This window comes from Oncorhynchus keta, chromosome 1 (assembly GCF_023373465.1).
Source record: "Oncorhynchus keta strain PuntledgeMale-10-30-2019 chromosome 1, Oket_V2, whole genome shotgun sequence".
NCBI lineage: Eukaryota > Metazoa > Chordata > Actinopteri > Salmoniformes > Salmonidae > Oncorhynchus > Oncorhynchus keta.
Genome location: NC_068421.1, coordinates 68,254,119 through 68,282,118, shown reverse-complemented (window position 1 = coordinate 68,282,118; position 28,000 = coordinate 68,254,119). Strand labels below are relative to the sequence as shown.

Genomic DNA, 28,000 nt, shown 5'->3' with positions numbered 1-28,000 from the left:
TCACACTTGCATGCAAGGCTTATTCACATCCCCATTCCCCTGATTCCCTCCCCCCATCATCCCTCCCCCCATATGTCTCTCCTCCTCGTCATCACTGTCCATGTCTTCCCCCTTTCTCTTGTTGTATCTCTCGTACAGCACCATGAGGACACCCATCACCCATGCCGACACGGTGCCGGCGCTGAAGATGACGAAGCCGATAGCGATGAAGAACAGGTAGTCCCAGTAGCCCAGGCCCTGGTGGCAGTCTGCCCTCAGCTGCATGCCCACTTCAGCCAGCCGTTGCCCAGACAGCTCTGGAGGCCCCTGGCACACTGTCTGGCCCTCGTCTACAGAGAGGGAGAGAGACGAGAAAGAAAGAGTTAGCCATCTCAAGAGAAGGAGAGAAAAGAGAGATTTAGCTGTCTGACCCTCGTCAGAAGAAAAACCCTCCTTCCCTAGTGCCCCTGGCCAATAGTGAGCGCTGTTACCTTCAAGTAGGTTTTGGTTTTGCTAGGGCGTTGTGGACAGGGATGGAGGATGCAAGTTGCAAGGTCGAATTCAGGGATAGAAAGCTGTTTTAAGCCTATCCCAAACCTTAACGCTTACCTTAACCATTCAGAGTTAATGCATAAACTTAACCACTACGACATTTGAAGTTTGAGTAACATGGATGCACGTCTAATTCTGAAGTGAGAGGGGGGAAATAATAGAGCTTGTTGGACGTAGAAGGGAAAGAGGGGGGGGGGGAAATAATAGAAATGACCACAATGTAGCACACTCACTCACACAAAGCTGTAATAACCTTAGTGACAAATGATCTGTAGACACTATAGATTTCCTCAGGGTAATGCAGGTCTGGGACACATCTAGGACACACACACACACACACACACACACATTTGACCAGCCTTCATAGAAACACAAGACACAAGACATCTCCAAGGACAGATAGTGTTGTTTTCCTTCTCTTGGCATCTGTTAACAGCTGGCTTCTAATTAAAAAAAGATGAAAATGAGCAGAGACAAATTAAACACCAGTTCTCTCTTGCTCTTTATCTTGTTCTCTCTCTCTCTCTCGCTCTTATTCTCTCGTCATTCGATTTTTTTTCTGACCTTAAATCAGTGTGTATAATTGACTTCATCCTACTGCTCATCACAACTTAAGGGGCTAAGAGGCTGCTGCCATTGCCACTGTATCTGTCAATCAAACCATTACAGACAATGATGTATGAGGAGAGAGGAGACCCTACAGACTGGGTCACCTCTGTCAAATCAAACCATTACAGACAATGATGTGAGGAGAGAGGAGACCCTACAGACTGGGTCACCTCTGTCAAATCAAACCATTACAGACAATGATGTATGAGGAGAGAGGAGACCCTACAGACTGGGTCACCTCTGTCAAATCAAACCATTACAGACAGTGATGTGTGAGGAGAGAGGAGACCCTGCAGACTGGGTCACCTCTGTCATTAGCTGATCCTCCCAGAGAAGGGAGGGAGAGAGTGGGAAGATGTCAGATGAGGAAGACTGGATATGCAGAGAGAACTGGATATGCACTGCCTAAGAATTTCATCTCTCTCAACCCCCCTCCCTCCCTCCATCTCTCCTCCCTCCACTATCCCTTTCTCATGTTGAATTGCATTTACTTTTCCTTTCCAAAAAAGAAGACAGATAACTTTTATTTTCTTCTTCCTAGACATTAAAGTGTGTGTGTGTGTGTGTGTGTGTGTGTGTGTGTGTGTGTGTGTGTGTGTGTGTGTGTGTGTGTGTGTGTGTGTGTGTGTGTGTGTGTGTGTGTGTGTGTGTGTGTGCACATATGCGTGCCTGAGGGCATGTGTCCGTGTGTTCATGTCTGCGTGTGTGTGTGTGTGTGTGTGTGTGTGTGTGTGTGTGTGTGTCTGGCTGTGAACGGGGGAACTGATGGATTCATACTGTTAATGATGTTAATTAAATTGCACTCCTCTTCCAATAACGACAAAGGTCTTAAGGAGGGGGTGAATGATGGAGAGAGAGAGAGCGAGAAAGAGACAGAAAGAGAGATGAACAAATATTAGTCTATGATAGTATGTGCTACCAGCTCTCACAATCTTATGTCAGAATTAAACATTGATCCATTTTTCTCAAAAGTCAAATTTAGAAGCTGTTCCGAATGTCAAATCTCAACGTGTTTAAGGTTAAGTTTAGGCATTAACTCCACATTCTTAAGGTTAGCAGGTCAGATCAGACATGGAGGGTAACCTCAGCTTTCTGTCTGGGCAGAAGGTTTGGGATAGGCTAAAAACAAAAATATAAAAAACAGCTTTGTATTGCTGGATTCAAACTCACAACCTTTGGAATCAGAGGCAGATGCTTATGCCCCCCACCCCCACTTGAGGATAATAGCGCTCACTGTTGTCCCTAGTGGCCAGTTTCCATGTCATCTCCCAACGTCCTCAGACATGGACGGATGTTGAATACTGTCTTGTATCACCTTTGACCTGGCTGAGTATGGGAGAGGAGAAGAGAGAGTGACTAACTGTAGAGTTGACCCCCAGCACTAACAGTGTCATATCTGTAGCCCTCGGTAGTCATGTAGCATGTATTATAGTGTAAATCCACAATCAGCTCTTCCATATAAACTGGATATATTTAAATGGTTAATCAAGGACATCTCTCATATCCAACCAAAATGCATCCTATATTCAACAAGGCCATGAGGTTGTAGCTGAGGACAGCTGTCTAATATCTCTGATTGGACAGGTGTGTGTGTGTGTGTGTGTGTGTGTGTGTGTGTGTGTGTGTGTGTGTGTGTGTGTGTGTGTGTGTGTGTGTGTGTGTGTGTGTGTGTGTGTGTGTGTGTGTGTGTGTGTGTGTGTGTGTGTGGGACTTGCTCTGAGTTTAATGCAGGTCAGGATACGACAAAGCAGATCAGACATGGATTGTAACCTAAGCTTTGCCTGGGCAGAAATAGACTGGCACATGATGACGTTGAGTTAGCTAGGCAACATTATGCAAGTTCTTATTCTGATTAGGCAGGATGTGCTTAGTCCTTACCTTGCCCCGGCACACAGACAAATACGAGGTAGACCAACTCAGCTCAGTTGGCCAGGAGCAAGTAGTTGAAGCTCACGGTATGGTTTTGGTCCTTTGTCATTCCGCAACTTGTTATTGATTGTGAACCAATCAGATGATTGACATAATAATGGAACTGTAACATCCATTGCAGGGTTACTTCTTTGGCTGGAGCAAAAACCTGCACTCACACCGGCTCTTTATGGATCTTCCTCTCTCCCTCTCGCTCCTCTCAACCCCTTTCTCCTCCTCCCTCCCCTCTCCCATTCTCTATCCCTCTTTCTCTCCATCTCTCTCGCTCTCTCCAGTGTGTATTAGATCACATTGGCTGTCCCTCGCGTCACTCTGTCATAATCTGTGAGGGGCCTTGTCCCGTTGACAACCCATCATCTCTTGCATGCACGCACACGCCTGCTTCAGCCCTAGGGGAGACGGGATTGCTGTGCCCCCTTACCCCCGCCCCCATCCACACATCACATCACATCACAGCCACCACTCAACCGGCCCATCTCATCTTCATTACAAACAGACGCCCCAGAATGGATGGTCCCACTGTCTGTTTCAGGCTATCTCCCTCTGTCTGTTTTTCTTTGTCTCTTCATCTCCCTCTGTCTGTTTTTCTTTGTCTCTTCATCTCTCTCTTTCTGTTTTTCTTTGTCTCTTCATCTCTCTCTTTCTGTAAAGTTCTCTGTCAGGCTCTCTTCATCTCTCTCTCTCTCTCTCTCTCTCTCTCTCTCTCTCTCTCTCTCTCTCTCTCTCTCTCTCTCTCTCTCTGTGTCAATCTCTGCCCACGTAGAGAATGAACCAAACCACTGTGGGTGCTTCACTGTCAGTATCTCTCTTTATAACACAACCATGAGGAGACTGACTTATACAACAGCTCCCACACTGAAGAGGCTTTCAGCTACTCCATACTACTGCTAAAACACAACATCAGTTAGAGTGACTGTCGGACTCCTCTTCTATCTTCACACCACTGAAAACCACAGCACAGGTTAGAGAGAGAGAGAGAGTCATCTTTCCAGGGCCTCAATTTACTCATACCCTACTGGAAAGCTGTGACAGGACTATACTATTAATCATCATTACCATAGTATGGTTGGATGGCTGACCCTGAGTAGAAGTAGAAGCAGTGTTTATTAGTAACTCACATCCAGACTGGATTGTACACCAATCTACATACATGTTTTATCTGTACAATCCAGGAGGAGTCACCTGTCCCCTCAGCCCTGTAGTATCATTATTAACATGACTCATCTAGCAAACCATAATTCGTTCTGTGAAAGTTTTTAGAACATTCGTTAGGTCTCAGCAAATGTTCTCATAAGACAAAAAGTGTTTAGTGGTGCTGGGTCTGAATAATTTCCAAATGCACTTTAAGTTTGACCTAACATTACCACAACATTCTCAGGGGGCCCCTCAGAGGTGAGTGCTTAGTCCCTCATGTACTCCATGTTCACCCATGACGGAGGGTCAAGCGGGTTGAGGCTTCAAGTTCCTCGGTTTCCACATCCCTAAGGATCTATCACGGTCCACACACACACCAACACAGTTGTGAAGAGAGCAAGAAAATGCACCATTTAGAGCATTTTGACGGGCTGCATCCCTGCTTGGTATGGCAACTGCAAGGCGCTACAGAGGGTAATGTGTACGGCCCAGTACTTCACTGGGGCGGAGCTCCCTGCCATCAAGGATCTCTATACCAGGCTGTGTCAGAGGAAGGCCCTAAAAATGGTCAGACTCCAGCCACCCAAGTCATAGACTGTTCTCCCTGCTACCGCACGGCAAGCGGAACCAATACACAAAGTCTGGAACCAACAGGATCCTGAACAGCTTCTACCCCCAAGCAATAAGACTGCTAAATAGTTTGTAAAATATACTGAACAAAAATATAAACGCAATATTCAATCATTTCTTCGATTTTACTGAGTTGAAGTTCACATGAGGAAATCAGTCAATTAAAATAAATTCATTAGGCCCTAATCTGTGGATTTCACATGACTGGAAATACAGTTACGCATCTGTTGGGCCTCAGGCTCGCCCACGATGCCATACACTTTGTCTGAAGTTGTGAGGCCGGTTGGACATACCGACAAATTTTCTAAAATGACATTGGAGCTTATGGTGGATGGATTATCTTGGTAAAGGAGAAATGCTCACGAACAGGGATGTAAAATGTGCACAGTATTTTAGAGAAGAACATTTCTGGGATCTTTAATTTCAGCTCATGAAACATGGGACCAACATTTTACGTGTTGCGTTTATATTTTTGTCCAATGTTGTTAACCAAATAGCATGCAGAATTTAGACTAACATAAACAAAATAAAAACTTTGTAAAAATGGACTGTTCCACTTTTTTATGCACCCGATATAAACCCTACTTTGAGACGCTTGACGCCCCTGTTCTATTTTTTATGATCTGAAAATCAAAAGTGACCCTAGATCCGCACTCAGAGTCGTGGATACCTTGTAGAAGTATGCAGCACATAAAGGAATAGTGAATAACCCAGTTAGCAGTATTTCCCTGGTTTAGTAATGTCTAAGGCTAAAACAGAAACAATGAATTCCTGACTGAACATACTGCCATGGCTATATACTGAAAACATAGTAGAGCTTTCCTGGTGATGCAGAGTATAACAAACCTGGCTTGAGAACCAGGCCCTGCAGGTTGTCAACACACAGTTGAAGTCAGAAGTTTACATATGTCAGGGCGTGAGTTGGGGTTGGGAAGTCTATGTTTGTTTTTCTATGATTTGTGGATTTCTATGTTTCGGCCTAGTATGGTTCTCAATCAGAGGCAGGTGTCATTAGTTGTCTCTGATTGAGAATCATACTTAGGTAGCCTGGGTTTCACTGTGTGTTTGTGGGGGTTTGTTCCTGTCTCTGTGTTTGTTTGCACCAGATGGGGCTGTTTCGGTTTTTCACGTTACGTTTATTGTTTTTGTATTCAGTTGTTCATGTGTACTATTTCCTATTAAAAGAACCATGGACACTTACCACGCTGCATATTGGTCCTCCGATCCTTCTCGCCTCTCCTCTTCGGAAGAAGAGGAGGAAATCCCTTACAACATACACTCGGGTTGGAGTCATTAAAACTCGTTTTTCAACCACTCCACAAATTTCTTGTTAAACTATAGTTTTGGCAAGTCGGTTAGGACATCTACTTTGTGCATGACACAAGTAATTTTTCCAACAATTGTTTACAGCCAGATTATTTCACTTATAATTCACTGTATCACAATTCCAGTGGATCAGAAGTTGACATACACCAAGATGACTGGGCTGTAACGGCATTCAGAGGAAGAAGGTGAAGACCAAGGTGCAGCGTGGTACGTTTTCAAATGATTTATTCTGACTGAACACGGAATACAAAATAACAAAAAGAATAGCCGAAACAGTTCTGACAGGTGCAACAAAAACAAAACAGAAAATGAAAAGGGATCGGTGGCGGCTAGTAGGCCGGTGACGATGACCGTCGAGCACCGCCCAAACAGGCAGGGGAGCCAACTTCGGTGGGAGTCGTGACATGGGCCTTTAAACAGCTTGGAAAATTCCAGAAAATTATGTCATGGCTTTAGAAGCTTCTTATAGGCTAATTGACATCATTTGAGTCAATTGGAGGTGTACCTGTGGATGTATTTCAAGGCCTACCTTCAAACTCAGTGCCTCTTTGCTTGGCATCATGGGAAAATCTAAAGAAATCAGCCAAGACCACAGATTTGTTTTTTGAGATCTCCACAAGTCTGGTTCATCCTTGGGAGCAATTTCACCTGAAGGTACCACGTTCATCTGTACAAACAATATTACATGAGTATAAACGCCATGGGACCACGCAGCCGTCATTCCGCTCAGGAAGGAGACGCGTTCTGTCTCCTAGAGATGAACATACTTTGGTGCGAAAAAGTGCAAATCAATCCCAGAACAACAGCAAATGATCTTGTGAAGATGCTGGAGGAAACAGGTACAAAAGTATCTATTTCCACAGTAAAACGAGTCCTATATCGACATAACCTGAAAGGCCGCTCAGCAAGGAAGAAGCCACTGCTCCAAAACCGCCATAAAAAAGCCAGGCTACGGTTAACAACTGCACAAAGATTGTACTTTTTGGAGAAATGTCCTCTGGTCTGATGAAACAAAAATAGAACTGTTTGGTCATATTGACCATTGTTATGTTTGGAGGAAAAAGGAGGAGGCTTGCAAGCCGAAGAACAGCATCCCAACCGTGAAGCATATTAGGGGTGTATTCCAATTTGCTTTACCGAGCTAAACATTTGCATGCTGAGAATATTGTGGTATAAGTAGGTAAAACTTCAATAACACTTTAGAAATGTTCTTTAAATGTCCTGAGGACCTCTGAGAGAAGGTAAAATGTATATTGCGTGAACATCAATGGAATCTTATGTTAAACATAAAACAAATATGCTATGAACGTCATCAGAACATTGGGCAACATTGTGGGAATGTTCAGTGCAACCTTTATGAATATCACAAGAATATTCTTGCAACAACCAAGACAACTCCCATAACTTAATGAAATGTTCTGGGAACCTTTAAAGAACTTAGACCAGGTGTTCTGTCAACATTCTTACAACATTAAGGTAATGTCCTATGTAACATAATTTAAGCATTGTATTAATGTTAACACAACTGAGCATATTTTGTGTTTTGGGAACCTCTCTCTTGTAATGCACCCACAACCTAATTAAATGTTCTGCGAACATTTGAACTCAGTTCTGTCAATATTCTTGCAACATCGAAGGAATGTTTTGTGCACCCTGATACAAACATTATCTGAACGTCAGCACAATCTCCTGTCATATCCCAACAATATTCCCACAACCTAAAGAAATGTTTTATGAACTTTTATGAACTGAAACATTTCTTCAGTGAACGTTCTTATAACAACGGTGAATGCTTTTTGCACCCTAAAATTAACATTGTATGATCATCCGCACAACTGAACAGTTTTTGTGTTTTGGACACATATCTTATGCGATGTCCCCACAATGTTCCCAGCAGACTGTTCCCACAACCTAATGAAACATTCTGGGAGCCTTTGAAGAACAGACGAAATGTGTTATGGGAATGTTCTTGTAACATCAGGTCAATGTTTTTTGCACCCAAAAGTAGATCTTGTTTTAAAATATATACCATACCAGTCAAAAGTTTAAGAACAGCTACTCTCTCATCTTCTTTCATTATTTTTTTTATATTTTCTACATTGTAGAATAATAGTGAAGACATCAAAACTATGAAATAACACATATGAAATCATGTAGTAACCAAAAAAGTGCCTTGATGACAGCTTTGCACACTCTTGGCATTCTCTCAACCAGCTTCATGAGGTAATTAAATCAAATCCAATTTTATTTGTCACATACACATGGTTAGCAGATGTTAATGCGAGTGTAGCGAAATGCTTGTGCTTCTAGTTCGGACAATGCAGTAATAACCAACGAGTAATCTAACCTAACAATTCCACAACTACTACCTTATACACACAAGTGTAAAGGGATAAAGAATATGTACATAAAGATATATGAATGAGTGATGGTACAGAACGGCATAGGCAAGATGCAGTAGACAGTATCGAGTACAGTATATACATATGAGATGAGTAATGTAGGGTATGTAAACATAAAAGTGGCATAGTTTCAAGTGGCTAGTAATACATGTATTACATAAAGATGGCAAGATGCAGTAGATGATAGAGTACAGTATATACATATACATATGAGATGAGTAATGTAGGGTATGTAAACATTATATTAAGTGGCATTGTTTAAAGTGGCTAGTGATACATTTTTTACATCAATTTCCATTATTAAAGTGAGCTGGAGTTAAGTCAATATGTTGGCAGCAGCCACTCAATGTTAGTGGTGGCTGTTTAACAGTCTGATGGCCTTGAGATAGAAGCTGTTTTTCAGTCTCTCGATCCCTGCTTTGATGCACCTGTACTGGCCTCGCCTTCTGGATGATAGCGGGGTGAACAGGCAGTGGCTCTGGTGGTTGTTGTCCTTGATGATCTTTATGGCCTTCCTGTGATATCGGGTGGTGTAGGTGTCCTGGAGGGCAGGTAGTTTTCCCCCGGTGATGCGCTGTGCAGACCTCACTACCTAGACTCAATTTGATTTATTTATCTGTTATTTTACCAGGTAAGTTGACTGAGAACACGTTCTCATTTGCAGCAACGACCTGGGGAATAGTTACAGGGGAGAGGAGGGGGATGAATGAGCCAATTGTAAACTGGGGATTATTAGGTGACCGTGATGGTTTGAGGGCCATATTGGGAATTTAGCCAGGACACCGGGGTTAACACCCCTACTCTTACGATAAGTGCCATGGGATCTTTAATGACCTCAGAGAGTCAAGACACCCGTTTAACGTCCCATCCGAAAGACGGCACCCTACACAGGGCAGTGTCCCCAATTACTGCCCTGGGGCATTGGGATATTTTTTTAGACCAAAGGGAAGAGTGCCTCCTACTGGCTCTCCAACACCACTTCGAGCAGCATCTGGTCTCCCATGCAGGAACTGACCAGGACCAACATTATTTGACCCTTCTTTTTCAAGACCTCTGCAATCCGCCCTGGCATGCTGTCAATTAACTTCTGGGCCACATCCTGACTGATGGCAGCCCATTCTTGCATAATCAATGCTAGGAGTTTGTGGGGTTTGTTTGTCCACCCGCCTTTTGAGGATTGACCACAAGTTCCCAATGGGATTAAGGTCTGGGGAGATTCCTGGCCATGGACCCAAAATATCGATGTTTTGGTCCTTGAGCCACTTAGTTATCACTTTTGCCTTATGGCAAGGTGATCCATCATGCTGGAAAAGGCATTGTACGTCACCAAACTGTTCCTGGATGTTTGGGAGAAGTTGCTCTTGGAGAATGTGTTGGTACCATTCTATATTCATCGTTGTGTTCTTTGTCAAAATTGTGAGTGAGCCCACTCCCTTGGCTGAGAAGCAACCCCACACATGAATGGTCTCAGGATGCTTTACTGTTGGCATGACACAGGACTGATGGTAGCGCTCACCTTGTCTTCTCCGGACAAGCTTTTTCCCAGGTGCCCCAAACAATCGGAAAGGGGATTCAGAGAAAATGTCTTTACCCCAGTCCTCAGCAGTCCAATCCCTGTACCTTTTGCAGAATATCAGTCTGTCCCTGATGTTGTTCCTGGAGAGAAGTGGCTTCTTTGCTGCTCTTCTTGACACCAGGCCATCCTCCAAAAGTCTTCGCCTTCACTGTGCGTGCAGATGCACTCACACCACCCTGCTGCCATTCCTGAGCAAGCTCTGTACTGGTGGTGCCCTGATCCTGCAGCTGAATCAAATTTAGGAGACGGTCCTGGCGCTTGCTGAACTTTATTTGACGCCCTGAAGCATTCTTCACAACAATTGAACCACTCTCCTTGAAGTTCTTGATGATCCGATAAATGGTTGATTTAGGTACAATCTTACTGGCAGCAATATCCTTACCTGTGAAGCCCTTTTTGAGCAAAGCAATGATGACGGCACGTGTTTCCTTGCAGGTAACCATGGATGACAGAGGACGAACAATGATTCCAAGCACTACCCACCTTTTGAAGCTTCCAGTCTGTTATTTGAACTCAATCAGCTTGACAAAGTGATCTCCAGCCTTGTCCTCATCAACACTCACACCTGAGTTAATGAGAGAATCACTGACATGATGTCAGATGGTCCTTTTGTGGCAGAGCTGAAATGCAGTGGAACTTTGCAATTAATTGCAATTCATCTGATCACTCTTCATAACATTCTGGAGTATATGCAAATTGCCCTCATACAAACTGGGGCAGCACACTTTGTGAAAATTAATATTTGTCATTCTCAAAACTTTTGGCCACGACTGTGCACGGCACAGTACATCACCGGGGCCAAGCTTCCTGCCATCCAAGACCTCTATATCAGGCGGTGTCAGAGGAGGGCCCTTAAAATTGTCAAAGCCTCCAGCCACCCTAGTCATAGACTGTTCTCTCTGCTACCGCATGGCAAGCGGTACCGGAGCACCAAGTCTTGGTCCAAGAGGCTTCTTAACAGCTTCTACCCCCAAGCCATAAGACTCCTGAACAGCTAATCAAATGGCTACCCAGACTATTTGCATTGCCCCCCCCCCCTTCTACGCTGCTGCTACTCTCTGTGATTATCTATGCATAGTCACTTTAATAACTCTACCTACATGTACATATTACCTCGACACCGATGCCCCCGCACATTGACTCCGTTCCGGTACCCTGCTATTGTTATTTGCTGCTGCTCTTTAATTATTTGTTATTCTTCTCTTACTCTTTTGGAGATATTTTCTCAAAACTGCATTGTTGGTCTTCACCTGTTGTATTCAGCGCAAACTTTTGACTGGTAGTGTATATATATTTTTTATTTAAAAAATGTTTAGGCCTTTTTTCCCCCAGTTTAGTGATATCCAAACTCACCCATAACTCGGACAGTGCTGGGCCAATTGTGAGTTGCTCGGTCACGGCTGGCTGCGACACAGCCCGGGATCAAACCCGGATCTGTAGTGATGCCCCAAGCACTGCAGTGCCTTAGACCACTGCGTCACTTGGGAGGCAGAAACATTGTTTAAATTCCCCTGTTTAGTGGACCTGCGTGGTTCTGGTACTGGTTCCGGCCGACATTTTCGCTTATAAATTGACACCTCAGATTGAAATGGCTTGCATTAAGCGATAGCCCTGGTTCCCATTGACACAGTAGTATATTTGCTGAGCCTGTGTGATGTAGGTTGTGAAATCTGAAACTACCTGAAGCTGGGATGTCCCTCCGACCATTTCATTTGTTCTTCCAACTGTCCAACTCCTGGCTGAACCCTACCTCATGGCCACTGACAAAACACATGCCTGCAATCCTTACATTGTAGCGCAGCAGGAGAGAGTGGTGTCATCACGGTAGCACATTCAGAGATCAATTTATAGACATTCATGTTAAATCATTTATAGATTTTAAACAAAACAACTGTCACATCTGCTCCTGCCACGCCCTCTAGTGCTCATCTGGTGTCTCCTTGACCTGCCGCCACTCCCCCAGTGCTCTCTCCCTCTCTGTGTGTGTGATTTTGTGGGCGGAGACAGGTGTGCTGTAGTCAGAGCAGATCCCATCCAGCTGCAACCTGTTCCATAATCAAGATCAATACAAATACTCAGTCCTGCCACTTCCACACTGCCAGATCGTAATCTCTGCTCAGTCAGTCCATGTTTCTAGAAACTGAACAAGTTCTACAGACATATGACTAACAGAAATGGAATAATGTGTCCCTGAACAAAGGGGGGTCAAAATCAAAAGTAACAGTCAGCGTCTGGTGTGGCCACCAGCTGCATTAAGTACTGCAGTGCATCTCCTCCTCATGGACTGCACCAGATTTGCTGTGAGATGTTACCCCACTCTTCCACCAAGGCACCTGCAAGTTCCCGGACATTTCTGGTGGGGAATGGCCCTAGGCCTCACCCTCCGATCCAAAAGGTCCCAAACGTGCTCAATGGGATTGAGATCTGGGCTCTTCGCTGGCCATGGCAGAACACTGACATTTCTGTCTTGCAGGAAATCATGCACAGAATGAGCAGTATACCTGGTTGCATTGTCATGCTGGAGGGTCATGTCAGGATGAGCATGCAGGAAGGGTACCACCTGAGGGAGGACTCTCCACCTAGATCCTTCTCCAGAGTACAGACCTCGGTGTAACGCTCATTCGTTCGACGATAAACGCAAATCCGACCATCACCCAGGGGAGACAAAACCGCAACTCGTCAGTGAAGAGCACTTTTTGCCAGTCCTGTCTGGTCCAGCGATGGTGGGTTTGTGCCCATAGGTGACGCTGTTGCCGGTGATGTGGTGAGGACCTGCCTTACAACAGGCCTACAAGCCCTCAGTCCAGCCTCTCTCAGCCCATTGCGGACAGTCTGAGCACTGACGGAGGGATTGTGCGTTCATAGTTTAACTAAGGCAGTTGTTGTTGCCATCCTGTACCTGTCCCGCAAATGTCATGTTGGGATGTACCGATCCTGTGCAGGTGTTGTTACATGTGGTCTGCCACTGCGAGGACGATCAGCTGTCCGTCCTGTATCCCTGTGGCGCTGTCTTAGGCATCTCACAGTACGGACATTGCAATTTATTGCCCTGGCCACATCTGCAGTCCTCATGCCTCCTTGCAGCATGTCTAAGGCACGTTCATGCAGATGAGCAGGGACCCTGGGCATCTTTCTTTTGGTGTTTTTCAGAGTCAGTAGAAAGGCCTCTTTTTAGTGTCCTATGTTTTCATAACTGTGACCTTAATTGCCTACCGTCTGTAAACTGTGAGTGTCTTAACGACTGTTCCACAGATGCATGTTCATGAATTGTTTATGGTTCATGGAACAAGCATGGGAAACAGTGTTTAAACCCTTTACAATGAAGATCTGTGAAGATGTTTGGATTTTTACAAATTATTTTTGAAAGACAGGGTCCTGAAAAAGTTTATAAGGAAGGTGAAATCTTATAGTTAATCATTTTATAATTTGAATAACTTTAATATACAATATTTAGAAAGCATTTAAGTAATTTCATACAGTTTTGTTGACTAGGAAATACATCATAAAACATATTTCTCCTGGGTACTTTGTGTCCTCAAAAGTGACTACACCTCAGCAATTTTTTTTTTTGCATTACTAGTTATTGTTTATGACCCTCTCATGATAAATAATTACTTTTGGGGATTATGTAGATTACATGTAGTTACATACATTAAAGAAGGAGAAGACATCCTGGACTTGGGGGGAAATTATGGCTGGAGACGAAAGCCTTCCGTGGAAGCAGACGCAGGGAGAGAAGAGAGGACAGCGACGACGCCGGGGTTCACGGCCACAGAATAAGCCCAAAAGACAGCCCAAATTCTTTTGGGGGGGGAACATGGGGTGGTCGGCGGAGCCAGAGACCGTCAGGGAGTCGAAGGAGGAACTCAACGAAAGATTGCGGAGAGAGGTGGTGGCGATGAGAGCGCTGCAGAGCGGGCGTGCTGAGGAGCGTGACACCAGTCCGGTGTCATCTGCACCGGTTTCACGCATCTGGCCTCCAGTGCGCCTCCCCAGTCCGGTACGTCCTGTGTTTCCTCCACGTACACACCCTGAAGTGTGTGTCACCGTTCCGGTACCATTTGTGCCAGCCCTACGCACCAGGTCTCCAGTGCGCCTCCACAGCCCAGTACGTTCTGCGCCAGCTCCCCACATTCACCATGCGAAGTGTGTCATCGTTCCAGTACAATTTGTGCCGGTTCTACGCACCAGGTCTCCAGTGCGTCTCCACAGCCCAGTACGTCCTGTGCTAGCTTCCCGCACTCACCGTGCGGAGTGTGTCATCGTTCCAGTACAATTTGTGCCGGTTCTACGCACCAGGTCTCCAGTGTGCCTCCACAGCCCAGTAAGTCCTGCGCCAGCTCCCGGCACTCACCGTGCGAGCACCCCATGTGCCCCACCCCAAAGTGTCATTTTTCCGGCACCATCTGTGCCAGCTCTAAGCACCAGGTCTACAGTGCGGCTCCTAAGCCCAGTACATCCTGTGCCTCTTCCTCGCACTCTCCCTGAAGTGAGTGTCCCCAGTCCGGTACGTCCTGTGCCTGCTCCTCGCACTCTCCCTGAAGAGCGTGTCCCCAGTCCGGTACGTCCTGTGCCTGCTCCTTGCACTCTCCCTCAAGTGCACCTTCCCAGTCAGGTACGTCCTGTGCCTCCTCCCCGCAGGCTTCCTGCGACAATCTCCAGTCCAGAGCTTCCAGCGACGGTTCCCAGTCCAGAGCTTCCGGGGACGGTTCCCAGTCCAGAGATTCCGGTGATGGTTTCCAGTCCAGAGCTTCCGGTGACGGTTCTCAGTCCAGAGCTTCCGGCGACAGTTCCCAGTCCAGAACTTCCGGCGACGGTTCCCAGTCCGGAGCTTCTGGCATCTGGAACCTCCAACAACGTTTCCCGGTCCGGAACCTCACGAGACGGTCCAAGATCCGGAACCTCCAGCGACGGTCAACAGTCTGGAACATCCCTCAACGAGGGATGGCAGGAGCTCTGCTCTGCGCCAATGCACTGCCCGAGCATGGCGTCCAGTCCAGCTCCGGGGCAGGAGCCTTCCTCTGCGCCGGTGTCCAGTCCAAACACGGTGTCCAGTCCAGCTCCGGGGCAAGAGCCTTCCTCTGCGCCGATGTCCAGTCCAAACACGTTGTCCAGTCCAGCTCCATGGCAGGAGCCTTCCTCTGCGCCGATGTCCAGTCCAAACACGGTGTCCAGTCCAGCTCCATGGCAGGAGCCTTCCTCTGCGCCGATGTCCAGTCCAAACACGGCGTCCAGTCCAGCTCCATGGCAGGAGCCTTCCTCTGCGCCGATGTCCAGGCCAGGGCCGGTGTCCAGTCCCGCTCCATGGCAGGAGCCTTCCTCTGCGCCGATGTCCAGTCCAAACACGGCGTCCAGTCCAGCTCCATGGCAGGAGCCTTCCTCTGCGCCGATGTCCAGGCCAGGGCCGGTGTCCAGTCCTGCTCCATGGCAGGAGCCTTCCTCGGCATCTAGGTCCATTCCAGGCACAGTGTTCAGCCTGGGTCCATGGCTGGATCCGCAGGATGAGCGGGTTCTTCGGCCCGCACCAGAGCCGCCCCCGATGCTGGCGGGTCCGCGGGATGAGAGGGTTCTTCGTCCTGCACCGACACTCCCCTTTGGTTTCACCTTGGGGGGGTACTGTCACGTCCTGACCATAGACATTCCTTATTTTCTATGGTGGAGTAGGTCAGGGCGTGACTGGGGGGTTAGTCTAGTTTATTATTTCTATGTGGGGTTCTAGTTTTGTTTTTCTGTGTTAGTGATTTTGTATGATTCCCAATTAGAGGCAGCTGGTAATTGTTGTCTCTTAATTGGGGATCATATTTTGGTAGCCTTTTTTCCACCTGTGGGTTGTGGGATATTATTTTGAGTTAGTGTATGTAGCATCTCTGTAGTAACGGTTCGTTGTTTGTTTCTTGTTTTGTTTCTTAGTTTCACTTAAAAAAATTATGTGGAACTGTAATCACGCTGCGCCTTGGTCCTTCTCTACAAATGATCGTGACAGAATGTTCTGCGCTGGATGTTACAGTTATGGACAACATTTTTGTGACTGTTAGGATAACATTCCGAGGATATTTCATTTAAAACATAAAAAAGATTGGATGGGATGTTATCATTCTAATGTTAGGGTTTTATCTATCTAGAACTTAATGGGAATTGTAGCTAATGTTCTTGGAATGTTTGCTGGAATGGCTATTATTACTATTAACCCCTGAACAGTCACTGTCATGCTATACTGGCACTGTGAAGTGTACCACTTTCAAATAACCAGTCAAATCAAATTTTATTTGTCAAATGCGCCGACTATAACCTTAGTGAAATGCTTACTCACAAGCCCTTAACCACCAATGCAGTTAAGAAAAATACACAAAAAAATAAGACATGAAGTAACAAATAATTAAAGAGCAGCAATAAAATAACAATAGCGAGGCTATATACTGGGGGAACCGGTACAGAGTCAATGCGCGGGGGCACCGGTTTGTCGAGGTAATTGAGGTAATATGTACATGTGGGTAGAGTTATTAAAGTGACTTATGCATAGATAATAACAGAGTAGCAACAGAATAAAAGAGGGGGGCAAATGCAAATAGTCTGGGTAGCCATTTGATTAGATGTTCAGGAGTCTTATGGCTTGGGGGTAGAAGCTGTTAAGAAGCCTTTTGGTCCCAGACTTGGTGCTCTGGTACCGCTTGCAGTGCGGTAGCAGAGAGAACAGTCTATGACTAGGGTGGCTGGAGTCTTTGACACCAGTTAGGGCCTTCCTCTGACACCGTCTGGAATAGAGGTCCTGGATAGCAGGAAGCTTGGTCCCAGTGATGTACTGGGCCATACACACTACCCTCTGTAGTGTCTTGCGGTCGGATGCCGAGCAGTTGCCATTACAGGCAGTGATGCAACATCAGGATGCTCTCAATGGTGCAGCTGTAGAAACTTTTGAGGATCTGATTTGGTCCCAGGGCTGTGTGTGTGTGTGTGTGTGTGTGTGTGTGTGTGTGTGTGTGTGTGTGTGTGTGTGTGTGTGTGTGTGTGTGTGTGTGTGTGTGTGTGTGTGTGTGTGTGTGTGCGTGCGTGCGTGCGTGCGTGCGTGCGTGCGTGCGTGCGTGCGTGCGTGCGTGCGTGCGTGAATATGTGCGTGCAAGCGTGTGTTTGCATATGTGTGTGTCCAGGGAGCAGGTCAGTAAATAGTAGGAGAAATAAGAGCAGTTCTGATCTTTGTTTTCTATTTCCCTGGGTTGATACCTTGCTGCTGACCTCCATCTGAGAGTGGCTCGTGTTCAGTGCAACAGACAGTCTGTGTTGAACTGGTAATGAGGTCATATTGTTTGAATTTTGGAGCAATAATTAATCTTCAAAACATAGCAAACAAGGTTATTATCCAAAAGCAGTGATGCACACACCCGCATGCATGCTCTCTCTCCCCCGCCACCCCCCCCTCCCTCCCTCCCTAATCTAGGGTAAAGTAGTCATTAACATGCTTGTTAAATTAACTCCTGGCTCCACAGTACAGAGCAGCAGCAGCAGCAGCAGGACTAACTGGACTAATAGGGAGAGATGCATAAGGTTACATAACATGACCCTGAATAAACCTACAAGCTGAAGTCCCATACTAATACTACAGGCTCAATAATGCTTGGCTCAATACATAATAGGAAAATAACAAGACTGATCACCTCTCATACTGTTGCAGATTACCTTGATCCCTGACCTCTGACCCCCAACCTGAAATCTGACCCCAAGTTAATTAACAAAAGTTAAAGTCACAACCAGCATATCGTGGTCTACTGGTGAGTTAGAAGGGTAATTGGTTCTGTTGAGGTCTAAGTACTGTCATCACTGGACTGTCTGACCATAAATGTTAGAGTGGGTTGGTGCTGATTGCTGTTGAGAACAATAACCTTGAATAGCCTACTGCTTTAGTACCAGCACCTTTTATGAAATACAATTGAATGTCAGTGTGCCACCTTTTTCCAGTTCTGACGGCCGGTTTGGAACCTGGGACATCTGACTACAGTATGCTAAAAGCTAAATGGGTGTGTATGCTGCAGAGTAGAGTAATGTCAATACTGCTGAGTCTACACTGAAGCAGCTATGACTCAGGATCACACTCACACACACGTTTTAGCAGTTTTAGATGGTTAACCATGATCTCCTTCCATTACTGTGTGTGTGACCTTGACAGAGTGAGCAGTGCCAGTCGTAGCGGTTCGGTTGGACTAGACCAATCGAACGGACACTCACTGAGCAGTAAAACCAAAGAGCCTCTATGTGTGGACAGACACACTCATCATACAAATAAGCAAGCAAGCTAGTAACACACACACAAACACTAACATACAAGCATAAATCATGTTTGTGGGCACACACACAGTACGCACACATTGGCTTGAACACCTAGAGCTGCTGTGTGATAGCAGAGCTGGGCTGCACTGTGCCAAATCACCAGCTGCATTCCAGACAAATTATTACACACAGCAGAGCTAAATACAAGACCATTTACATTTCACTGGAGTGCTGGAAAAATGACGTTCCTGAAACATAATCACTGACACTCTCTCCCTCATCTGTCCCATATCAGAGAAAGCAGCAATGAAGTCAGATAACAGAGTAAGTCCCACCACTTCATAACATTCTCAAGTACCACACACACACACACACACACACACACACACACACACACACACACACACACACACACACACACACACACACACAGAGAGAGAGAGCTGATATGGGTTGTGACGTATTAACCTGGAAGGCAGACTCCTGCTCCGACTGTAAACACAGCTATTTATAACACCCCAATTATGACTGTGTGTGTGTGTGTGTGTGCCATGTGTGTGTGTGTGTGTGTGTGTGTGTGTGTGTGTGTGTGTGTGTGTGTGTGTGTGTGTGTGTGTGTGTGTGTGTGTGTGTGTGTGTGTGTGTGTGTGTGTGTGTGTGTGTGTGTGTGTGTGTGTGTGTGTGTGTGTGTCATGTGTGTGTGTGTGTGTACATATGGTAATCCTATGGAGGAGGAGGATTCTACTTTTATCTTTCTGTTTCTAATCTTTCCTCCCAACCTCATCAATGCAGAACAAATTTCTTAGAATTATGGATGGATGTGTGTGAGTAGCTGTACTGTGTGCTCGTGCATGAATGCTTGTTTGTGTGTGTTTGTGTACTACTGCATGTGTGTGAGAGAGCCACTGATGTGGTTATGCTCTTGATTGCTTATTCTGAGAAAAGGCCCTTTTGCCCTCCAAACAAATGTCATGTAGCTGAACTGAAGTAAGAAGACAGCTCTTCTTTTAGCAAAATGGCTAAAAACAACATTTCTGTCAACCCCAGTTGTTGAATCAGACTGGTGCTCACCAGTAGCAACTCTTATAGAATACCGGCTGTAAAACATGATTAAAATATTATTTAAATGAGTACCGGCCACTTTTTCATTCCACTTCAAGAACTTCTATTGTTTGGTGAAAAAAGAAAAATCATAATCTCTTTAGATGTATGAAGAAAGACAGCTATATCTGGCAGAGAGAGAGAGGTTGACTAAGAATAGTTGACCTTTCTTCATCACATCAACTAGGCTGAATAATTCCTTAACGCACGCATGCACGCACACACACACACGCCGACACAAGCGCACCGTCACACTCTCTACTCTCCACTATGGTATTAATCAGATCACCTTCATTTCAATGCCTCATCCTTCCCGCCACCCTTTCACGGTGATCCCTCCTTCCTCCGTTGAAGAATAATGAGAAAGTGAAGGTCAGATAGCAACAGCTCTCTTACTCTCCTCCCCCTGTTTGTTCTCTCGATCTGTTTTCAGTTTCTGTCTCATCTCTATATCTGTCTAGCATTTTCTATTTCATTGGTCATCTCTCTCACTCTCTCTCACACAAACCCATGCCCCTGTGTTATACACTTGTGTTACACAGTTAACCTTCGACCCTGCCCTGCTTTTAGAATGTTAGAGCAAACACACACAATAATGCCATATTCAACACACATAGCACCGGTGCATCATTCTTGAAGAAAATCATGATAAAAATCTGTCAGTTTCAGCGAGAGATGTGTTTGTGAGACCATGAGACACCCCCCAAAATCGGTCTTCTCACAAAAACGTCTGAACGGTTTGACCTACAACTATTATGACCACTGTATGTAAAGGGGAGACACTGTGTTCTCCGTTTTGCTCTACGACCCCCACAAGTGTCACGAGACTCGTCTGAAAGTAACCAGTATCGGTTAAAAAAAACAAATGGAACTATTAAGTATTAAGATAGTTTGTGCCTACCCCAAAAAAAGGGGTTAAATATGTGTAACAATAAATATATACACAGTCAAAAGTAAAAAACGAAGAGCAGATCTGCCGTTACAGACATGCCTACTCATTCAAGGGTTTTTCTTTATTTGACATATTTTCTATATTGTAGAATAACAGTGAAGACCTCAAAACTATGAAATAACACATATGGAATCATGTAGTAACCAAAAAAGTGTTAAACAAATCAAAATATATTTATATCTGAGATTCTTCAAAGTAGCCACCCTGTGCCTTGCTGACGGCTTTGCAAACTATTGGCATTCTCTCAACCAGCTTCATGAGGTAGTCACCTGGAATGCATTTCAATTAACTGTGTGCCTTGTTAGAAGTTCATTTGTGGAATTGCTTTCCTTCTTAATGCGTTTGAGCCAATCAGTTGTGTTGTGACAAGGTAGGGGTGGTATACAGAATATAGCCCTATTTGGTAAAAGACCAAGTCCATATTATGGCAAGAACAGCTCAAATAAGCAAAGACAAGCGACAGTCTATCATTACTTTAAGTCATGAAGGTCAGTCAATACGGAACATTTGATAAACTTTGAAAGTGTCTTCAAGTGCAGTTACAAAAACCATCAAGCGCTATGATGAAACTGGCGCTCATGAGGACCACCGCCGGAAAGGAAGACCCAGAGTTACCTCTGCTGCAGAGGATAAGTTCATTAGAGTTACCAGCCTCAGAAATTGCAGCGAAATAAATGCTTCACAGAGTTCAAGTAACAGACAAATCTCAGCATCAACTGTTCAGAGGGGACTGCATGAATCAGGACTTTGTGGTTCCCACCGTGAAGCATGGAGGAGGTGGTGTGATGGTGTGGGTGTGCTTTGCTGGTGACACTGTCTGTGATTTATTTAGAATTCAAGGCACACTTAACCAGCATGGCTACCACAGCATTCTGCAGTGATACACCATCCCATCTGGTTTGGGCTTAGTGGGACTATCATTTGTTTTTCCAACAGAACAATGATCCAACACACCTCCAGGCTGTGTAAGGGATATTTGACCAAGAAGGAGAGTGATGGAGTGCTGCATCAGATGACCTGGCCTCCACAATCACCCGACCTCAACCCAATTGAGATAGTTTGGGATGCGTTGGAACGCAGAGTGAAGGAAAAGCAGGCAACAAGTGCTCAGCATATGTGGGAACTCCTTCAAGACTGTTGGAAATGCATTCTAGGTGAAGCTGGTTGAGAGAATGCCAAGAGTGTGCGAAAATGTCATATGTACAATACCGTTCGAAAGTTTGGGGTCACTTAGAAATGTCCTTGTTTTTGAAAGAAAATCTATTTTTTTGTTCAATAAAATATCATAAAATTGATCAGAAATACAGTGTAGACATTGTTAATGTTGTAAATTACTATTGTAGCTGATTTTAATGTAATATCTACATAGGGGTACAGAGGCCCATTATCAGCAACCATCACTCTTGTGTTCCAATGGCACGTTGTATTAGCTAATTAGCTAAAAGGCTAATTGATCATTAGAAAACACTTTTGCAATTATGTTAGCACAGCTGAAAACTGTTGTCCTGATTAAAGAAGAAATAAAACTAGCCTTCTTTAGACTAGTTGAGTATCTGGAGCATCAGCATTTGTGGGTTCGATTACGGGCTCAAAATGGCCTGAAACAAAAAACTTTATTCTGAAACTCATCAGTCTATTCTTGTTCTGAGAAAGGAAGGCTATTCCATGCGAGAAACTGCCAAGAAACTGAAGATCTCATACAATGCTGTGCACTACTCCATTCACATAGAAAGAAAGAGGAGTGGGAGGCCCCGGTGCACAACTGAGCAAGAGGACAAGTACATTAGAGTATCTAGTTTGAGAAACAGAAGCCTCACAAGTCCTCAACTGGCAGCTTCATTAAATAGTACCCGCAAAACACCAGTCTCAATGTCAACAGTGAAGAGGTGACTCCGGGATGCTGGCCTTCTAGACAGAGTTGCAAAGAAAAAGACATATCTCAGACTGGCCAATAAAAAGAAAAGATTAAGATGGGAAAAAGAACACAGACACTGGACAGAGGAACTCTGCCTGGAGGGCCAGCATCCCGGAGTCGCCTCTTCACTGTTGATGTTAGAACACAGGAGTGATGGTTGCTGATAATGGGCCTCTGTCAGCCTATGTAGAGATTCCATTAAAAATCTGCCGTTTCCAGCTACAATAGTAATTTACAACATTAACAATGTCTACACTATCGACACTGTATTTCTGATCAATTTGATGTTATTTTAATGGAGGAAAAAAAACTTTTCTTTCAAAAACAAGGACATTTCTAAGTAACCCCAAAAAATGTAATGGTAGTGTATATATATTTCCTGAGTTGTTTCATATCTCCAAGATTTAGGACAGACACTTAAAAACTTTATTTTTTAACTGTCCCTTTTGCCATTAATGAATGTGTTAGGGGAAAGGGGATATCTAGTCAGTTGTACAACTGAATGCATTCAACACAAATGTGTCTTCCGTATTTAAAACAACCCCTCTGAATCAGAGCGGTGCGAAGGGCTGCCTTAATCGTCATCCACGTCTTCGGCGCCCGGGGAACAGTGGGTTATCTGCCTTGCTCAGGGGCAGTACGACAGATTTTACCTTGTCAGCTCGGGGATTCGATCTAGCAACCTTTCAGTTACTGGCCCAACGCTCCTACCCGCCAGGCTACCTGCAATTATTCAATGTGTTTCTATGGGCTTTAGCAGTAAAGACAAAAATCTATATATTTTTTTTATACCTAAAAGGGTCCTAAAATTCGAAACCAATTAGCTAAATTATCCATAGTATGACCATCTTAAACAATTCCACGTCAGCTTAGCAACCAACGTCTTAGACTCTAAAGAAATAAAATATTGAACAATGCAGGGAATCCAAAGATTGTTCCATCTGGTTAATAATGTATGTAGTTGTTCAAGGTATCATTGACTGCTGATCATAATGAATGGATTTACGGTCTCTCTCAATCCCCATCGGCACTCTGTGACTTTGTTGGCTGGTTGTGTCAATACATGTTAACACGGACACAAGTGACACATTCTTTACACACACGCAGTGGGGTAAGTACTGCTTAAGTCATTTTTGGGGGGGATCTGTACTTTACTTTACTATTTATATTGTTGACTACTTTTACTTCACTACATTCCTAAAGAAAATAATGTACTTTTCACATTTGAGCCAAATTGAGCTGTCTGATTTGCTTATTATAAGGAATATGAAATTATTTATACTTTTACTTTTGATACTAAAGTATATTTTTGTAGTTACATTTACTTTCTATACTTAAGTATATTTAAAACCAAATACTTTTAGAATTTTACTCAAGTAGTTTTTTTTCTGGGTGACTCACTTTAACTTGAGTAATTTTATATTAATTAAGGTATCTTTACTTTTACTCAAGTATGACAATTGGGTACTTTTTCCACCAAAGAACAGACATGCGAGCACATGCACGCATGCACGCTCACACACACTAAATAAAGTTTGTTGGGGAGCCTTCTCCTTTCAGCAAGTGTAACACGAGTCTATCCCTGTACGGCCAATCCGCAACGTGAACCCTCGTTCACAAAAACACAACATACACCCCAAGCAGCTTGCTAAACATGTTCTTGGTTGGCCGAGGCTTCTCAGGGAAGGTGACGTCACTGTATAATTGGCTAGCTACTTCACATCTGCTATGCTAGCGTGATGAATCCCTTTCATAGCATACAGTAGTGAGATAAGGGAGGAGAGGGGAAGGGACAAATTCTGAATGGGCTTTGATTAATCGTGCTAGAAGATGGGGAGCCCAGGTGGAACACACACGCATGCACGGATGCACGCACGCACACACACTCACAGGACGAGCTAAAGACACCGAGAATCTCTTTACATTACACTCTCAGCCCTGCAGTCATAACATGAAACATCTTAAACAACGAAGACACACAGTCGCATACACCAACCGCTCCTGACCCCATTCCCTCTCCTCCGACTGTCACTCTGGTTAGTGTACATGGATATGGCTGCAATATCAATAGACATCCATGTAATCCCATACTACGGGAGAGAGAGAAGGGAGAGATGCTTCATCTCAACATTACTGTACATAAAAACAATATCTCATCCCTTCTTTCTCTGCATGGTGTCTGGTCAAGTTCAAAGTACCAGTAACTCCCTGTAACCAGGACCTGATGCAGCTGCGTGGAGGGTGAATGGTCAAAGAAGAACGACGAGAGAGGAGGAGTGATGAGAGATGTGGGGGAGAGAATCAATGGCACAGATACAGATAGAGAGTTGCGCTGACACTGATAGTGGACTTAGTCAGTACCTCTACCCTGGCCTCTCAGGCTTGAACCTGGAACACCGACAAGCCCCTGTACCAAAATGCTCAACGCTCTTCATGAAGGCTACATTCTCACATAGTAAATGAATGGTGGGATGCTCCACTGATCTGTGTGCCAGTAATTAGACTACTATCCTCCAGTGAGTAGGGCTATTATACATGTTCTATTCTCTTTAGTAGACCTAAATCAGTAGGATCCTATTCTGAGAGGAGGCTAACTGACAGGAGAAGCGATGATGTCGTTGTAGGCCCCCTCTCAGTCCTGCTCTCTTGGCAAAGATAGTGTGGAAATTCAATAGACATTGAGGATGAAAACGTCTGCATATCTGCAGAGTTTTGGGAGAGTCATTGGTGTGATGTGAAGGACAGGTGCGAGGGAGCGAGGGAAAGACTGGGGAGGAGAGGGAGAGAGGAGAGGGTGTAAGAAATAGAGAGAGGAGAGTGAGGGTGCGAGAGAGGGAGGGAGAGAGGAAAGAGAGGAGGGAGAGAGGAGAGAGAGAGGGAGGGAGTGACAGAGTAAAGTGGGAGAGGGAGTGAGAGAGGGAGGGAGAGAGAGAGAGAGGAAAGAGAGGAGGGAGAGAGGAGAGAGAGAGGGAGGGAGTGACAGAGTAAAGTGGGAGAGTGATCGAGTGAGAGTCTGTGTATGGGGTGTTGAAGTCCTCTGATCATTGAGACTTCCAATCCAATCCCTGTGCTCCTGTGATGTTACTCACATTGGCTCAGGCTCTAGCTCTGACTCTGTGTGTGTGTGTTGTGAAAACAGTGCTGGCGTCCCTGAGTGGGCTGTCAGTCAGGGACTATTGACTGAGCGCCCACCATCAAATTAGCTAAATGAGTTGATGTGACGATAAGCAGTGATAAGACCTTGGAGCATCTCTGGCTCTACGTCCCAGCAGAGGACAACTGCCTGTTTACTCGCCAGAATGGTACAACAAAACACACAGTGCAGGTCAACAGTCTAAGCTATAGGTCTAATAACTATCCATCTACACCACCTGAGTGTTAGGACTGCACTTTCTCTGAACATCTGTCAAGCTAGACATTTATTGCAGCTGAATTAAAGACAGTAGGCAAATAAAGTGACATTTATAGGAGCACATGAGCAAGACACTGGCACTGGTCACCCATATTCTATAAACAAACAGAACCACTTAAATCCCCAAACTTGAATCCTGCTTTCTGTACAGTGGTTCACATGCTCACACACACACAAAGCCCCCCTGACCTCTCCATCCCAAATCTCACCTTGGAACTTGAACCCTTCTATTTGGACCCAGAGGCAGAGGTCCTCCGTCTCGCAGTCACACCTCCAGGGGTTTCCACTGAGCCCCATGGAGCGCAGAGAGGGCAGGGCAATCAGAGAGCTGATGTTCAGCGTCGTCAGGTTATTCCTGCTCACATCCAGCACCTGCAGAGCCATGTTCTCTGAGAACGCATCCGGGTGGATCTCACTTAGCCCCGGGTTGTCTGTTAGCCGTAGCATCACAAGGCTAGACAACGGTCCAAACGTCCGGTCCTCGATCTGGGTCAGTGTATTGAAGGACAGGTCAAGGTAGGCCAGCTTCCGGAGATTCCCGAAGGTGGACTCTGAGATCTCCATCAGGGTGTTGTTGCTGACGTCCAGGTATACTAGATCAGACAGGTAGTTGAGTTGCAATGCTGGAAGTTCTCCGATGCGGTTGTTGGAGATGATGAGTTGGCGGGTAGCTAGAGGGAGGTCATTGGGGAAGAGGGTGAGCTCCTGCCCGGCACACTGGACCACCAGCTGGTCGTCACACACACACCTGTCAGGGCAGCCTGCTGTAAGAGCAGGGGAAGGGGCCACCCCCATCACGAAGATAAAGAGAAAGAGTAGCCGGAGAGAGTGAGCGCTTGGAGCGGGTAGGAGACGCATGATGAAGCAGCCCAGGGCGTCATGAACTCGGGCTGAGTAGGACCAGGAGGACACCCCAGGACCAGCGCTCCCCTCCGGGCATCCTGCATGGGGCTGCGGGACTGGGGGTGCGGCTAGACGGCTACTCTGGAGGACCGAGTCCGGTTGCGGTTTCTGCTGCTGTCTGGAGGATTGGATAGTGGTTATATCCAGACTCTCTTTCTTCCCCTCTCGCTCCAAATGGATAACGGTCTCTAGCTCACTCACACGCACGTCCACAAGACGCACGTGTTAATTACGAAGGTGACCCTACTGACGGACGCGCTGGTCGGGTGGTGAGAATCGCTGAGGCTTACCAGGTTCTCCTGAAAGGAGAGTAGAGAGAGAAGAGAAATATTTGATAAAAGAGAGTCTGTCACTCTTGTCTGTTATTGCCTCGGTATGTATTTATTTTAAGTTAGTTGTCTGCGGCAGAATGCATTGTTCGTTTATAGTTTCCAAACTGCTGGATGGTGAAATTCCAGGAAGTGATTCCTGCGCTTCCTACTAAAGAGTGTGGTGTGTAATACTGCCTGTTTTAATGGATTTGTAATAGTTCAATAATCACCGTCTGTTCTGCGATGTCACTTGCTAATCCGTTATTCCGGAGCGCGAATGGAAGTGCGTCCATACCTCATTTGCCTGCTCCGCTGGTCTGGCTGCATGTGTGTGTTCGCTGCTCTGCTCTCTCTCGTTCGCTCTCTCTTTTTGCAGCTGGGGGGGGGGGGCTGCAGTGTGTGTGTGTGTGTGTCAGCAGTCTCTTAGTCAGACTGTGTGTGTGATTCGCTGTCACACAATTTAGTGACGTAACCAGGTGTTCAGTAGGGGCACATGGGTAAAATCACTGGGGGAGCCATGCAGTGGCGATCCGTCATTCAGGGCAGGTGGGGCTTTTATCAAAATAGAAATAACAAAAATAATAATATATGGGGGGTTTGCCTGATTTTCATGTTATTTTGGCATTAATATGAGTCACATATCAGTTTGAAAACAATGTCAAAAAATATATATATATCACTGAGTTAATAAAGCCGCATACAAATACGGTCTCTTTTTCTTTGATGACAAAATTTACCCACGAAGGACCACCGCACCACCTTCCTGTTCAAGTGAGCACATCACAACAAGGTGAGTCCAAACATGTCTTATATGCTGCTGCATAAATGATGTAATATGCCAGGGAGATATACTGTAGCTAAGAAAGTAAGACTAAGTGTCCCTAAACATCAAATTTAGAATAGGGTTAAAACAAAATCAACTCCATGGTTTAGTTTGAATGATTAAGGTTAGGGCTTTGGCACTGCCTGTGACTGTCAAGCAAATAACTGTTGGTCTAACGGTAATTGAG

General features: G+C 45.2%; 1 protein-coding gene across 1 annotated transcript; it reads right to left on the bottom strand.

Annotated features, from left to right (window-relative positions):
* On the bottom strand, positions 1 to 27,352 carry LOC118369585 (leucine-rich repeat-containing protein 52-like). Its single transcript, XM_035754497.2, has 3 exons — positions 27,221 to 27,352; positions 25,986 to 26,978; positions 1 to 329 (listed from the first exon to the last, which is right to left on the bottom strand). The coding sequence occupies exons 2-3, from the start codon at positions 26,632 to 26,634 to the stop codon at positions 1 to 3; spliced, it is 978 nt and encodes a 325-aa protein (XP_035610390.1). The 5' UTR covers positions 26,635 to 26,978; positions 27,221 to 27,352.
* Positions 27,353 to 28,000: the final 648 nt, after the last annotated feature.

Bases quoted from the DNA above. Each gene is read 5' to 3' on its own strand.
- LOC118369585 (XM_035754497.2), bottom strand. From the start codon at position 26,634: ATGCGTCTCCTACCCGCTCCAAGCGCTCACTCTCTCCGGCTACTCTTT. The intron at 330-25,985 runs GTGAGATTTGGG...CCCTCTCTGTAG, and splicing joins AGAAGGGTTCAAGTTCCAAG to ACGAGGGCCAGACAGTGTGC.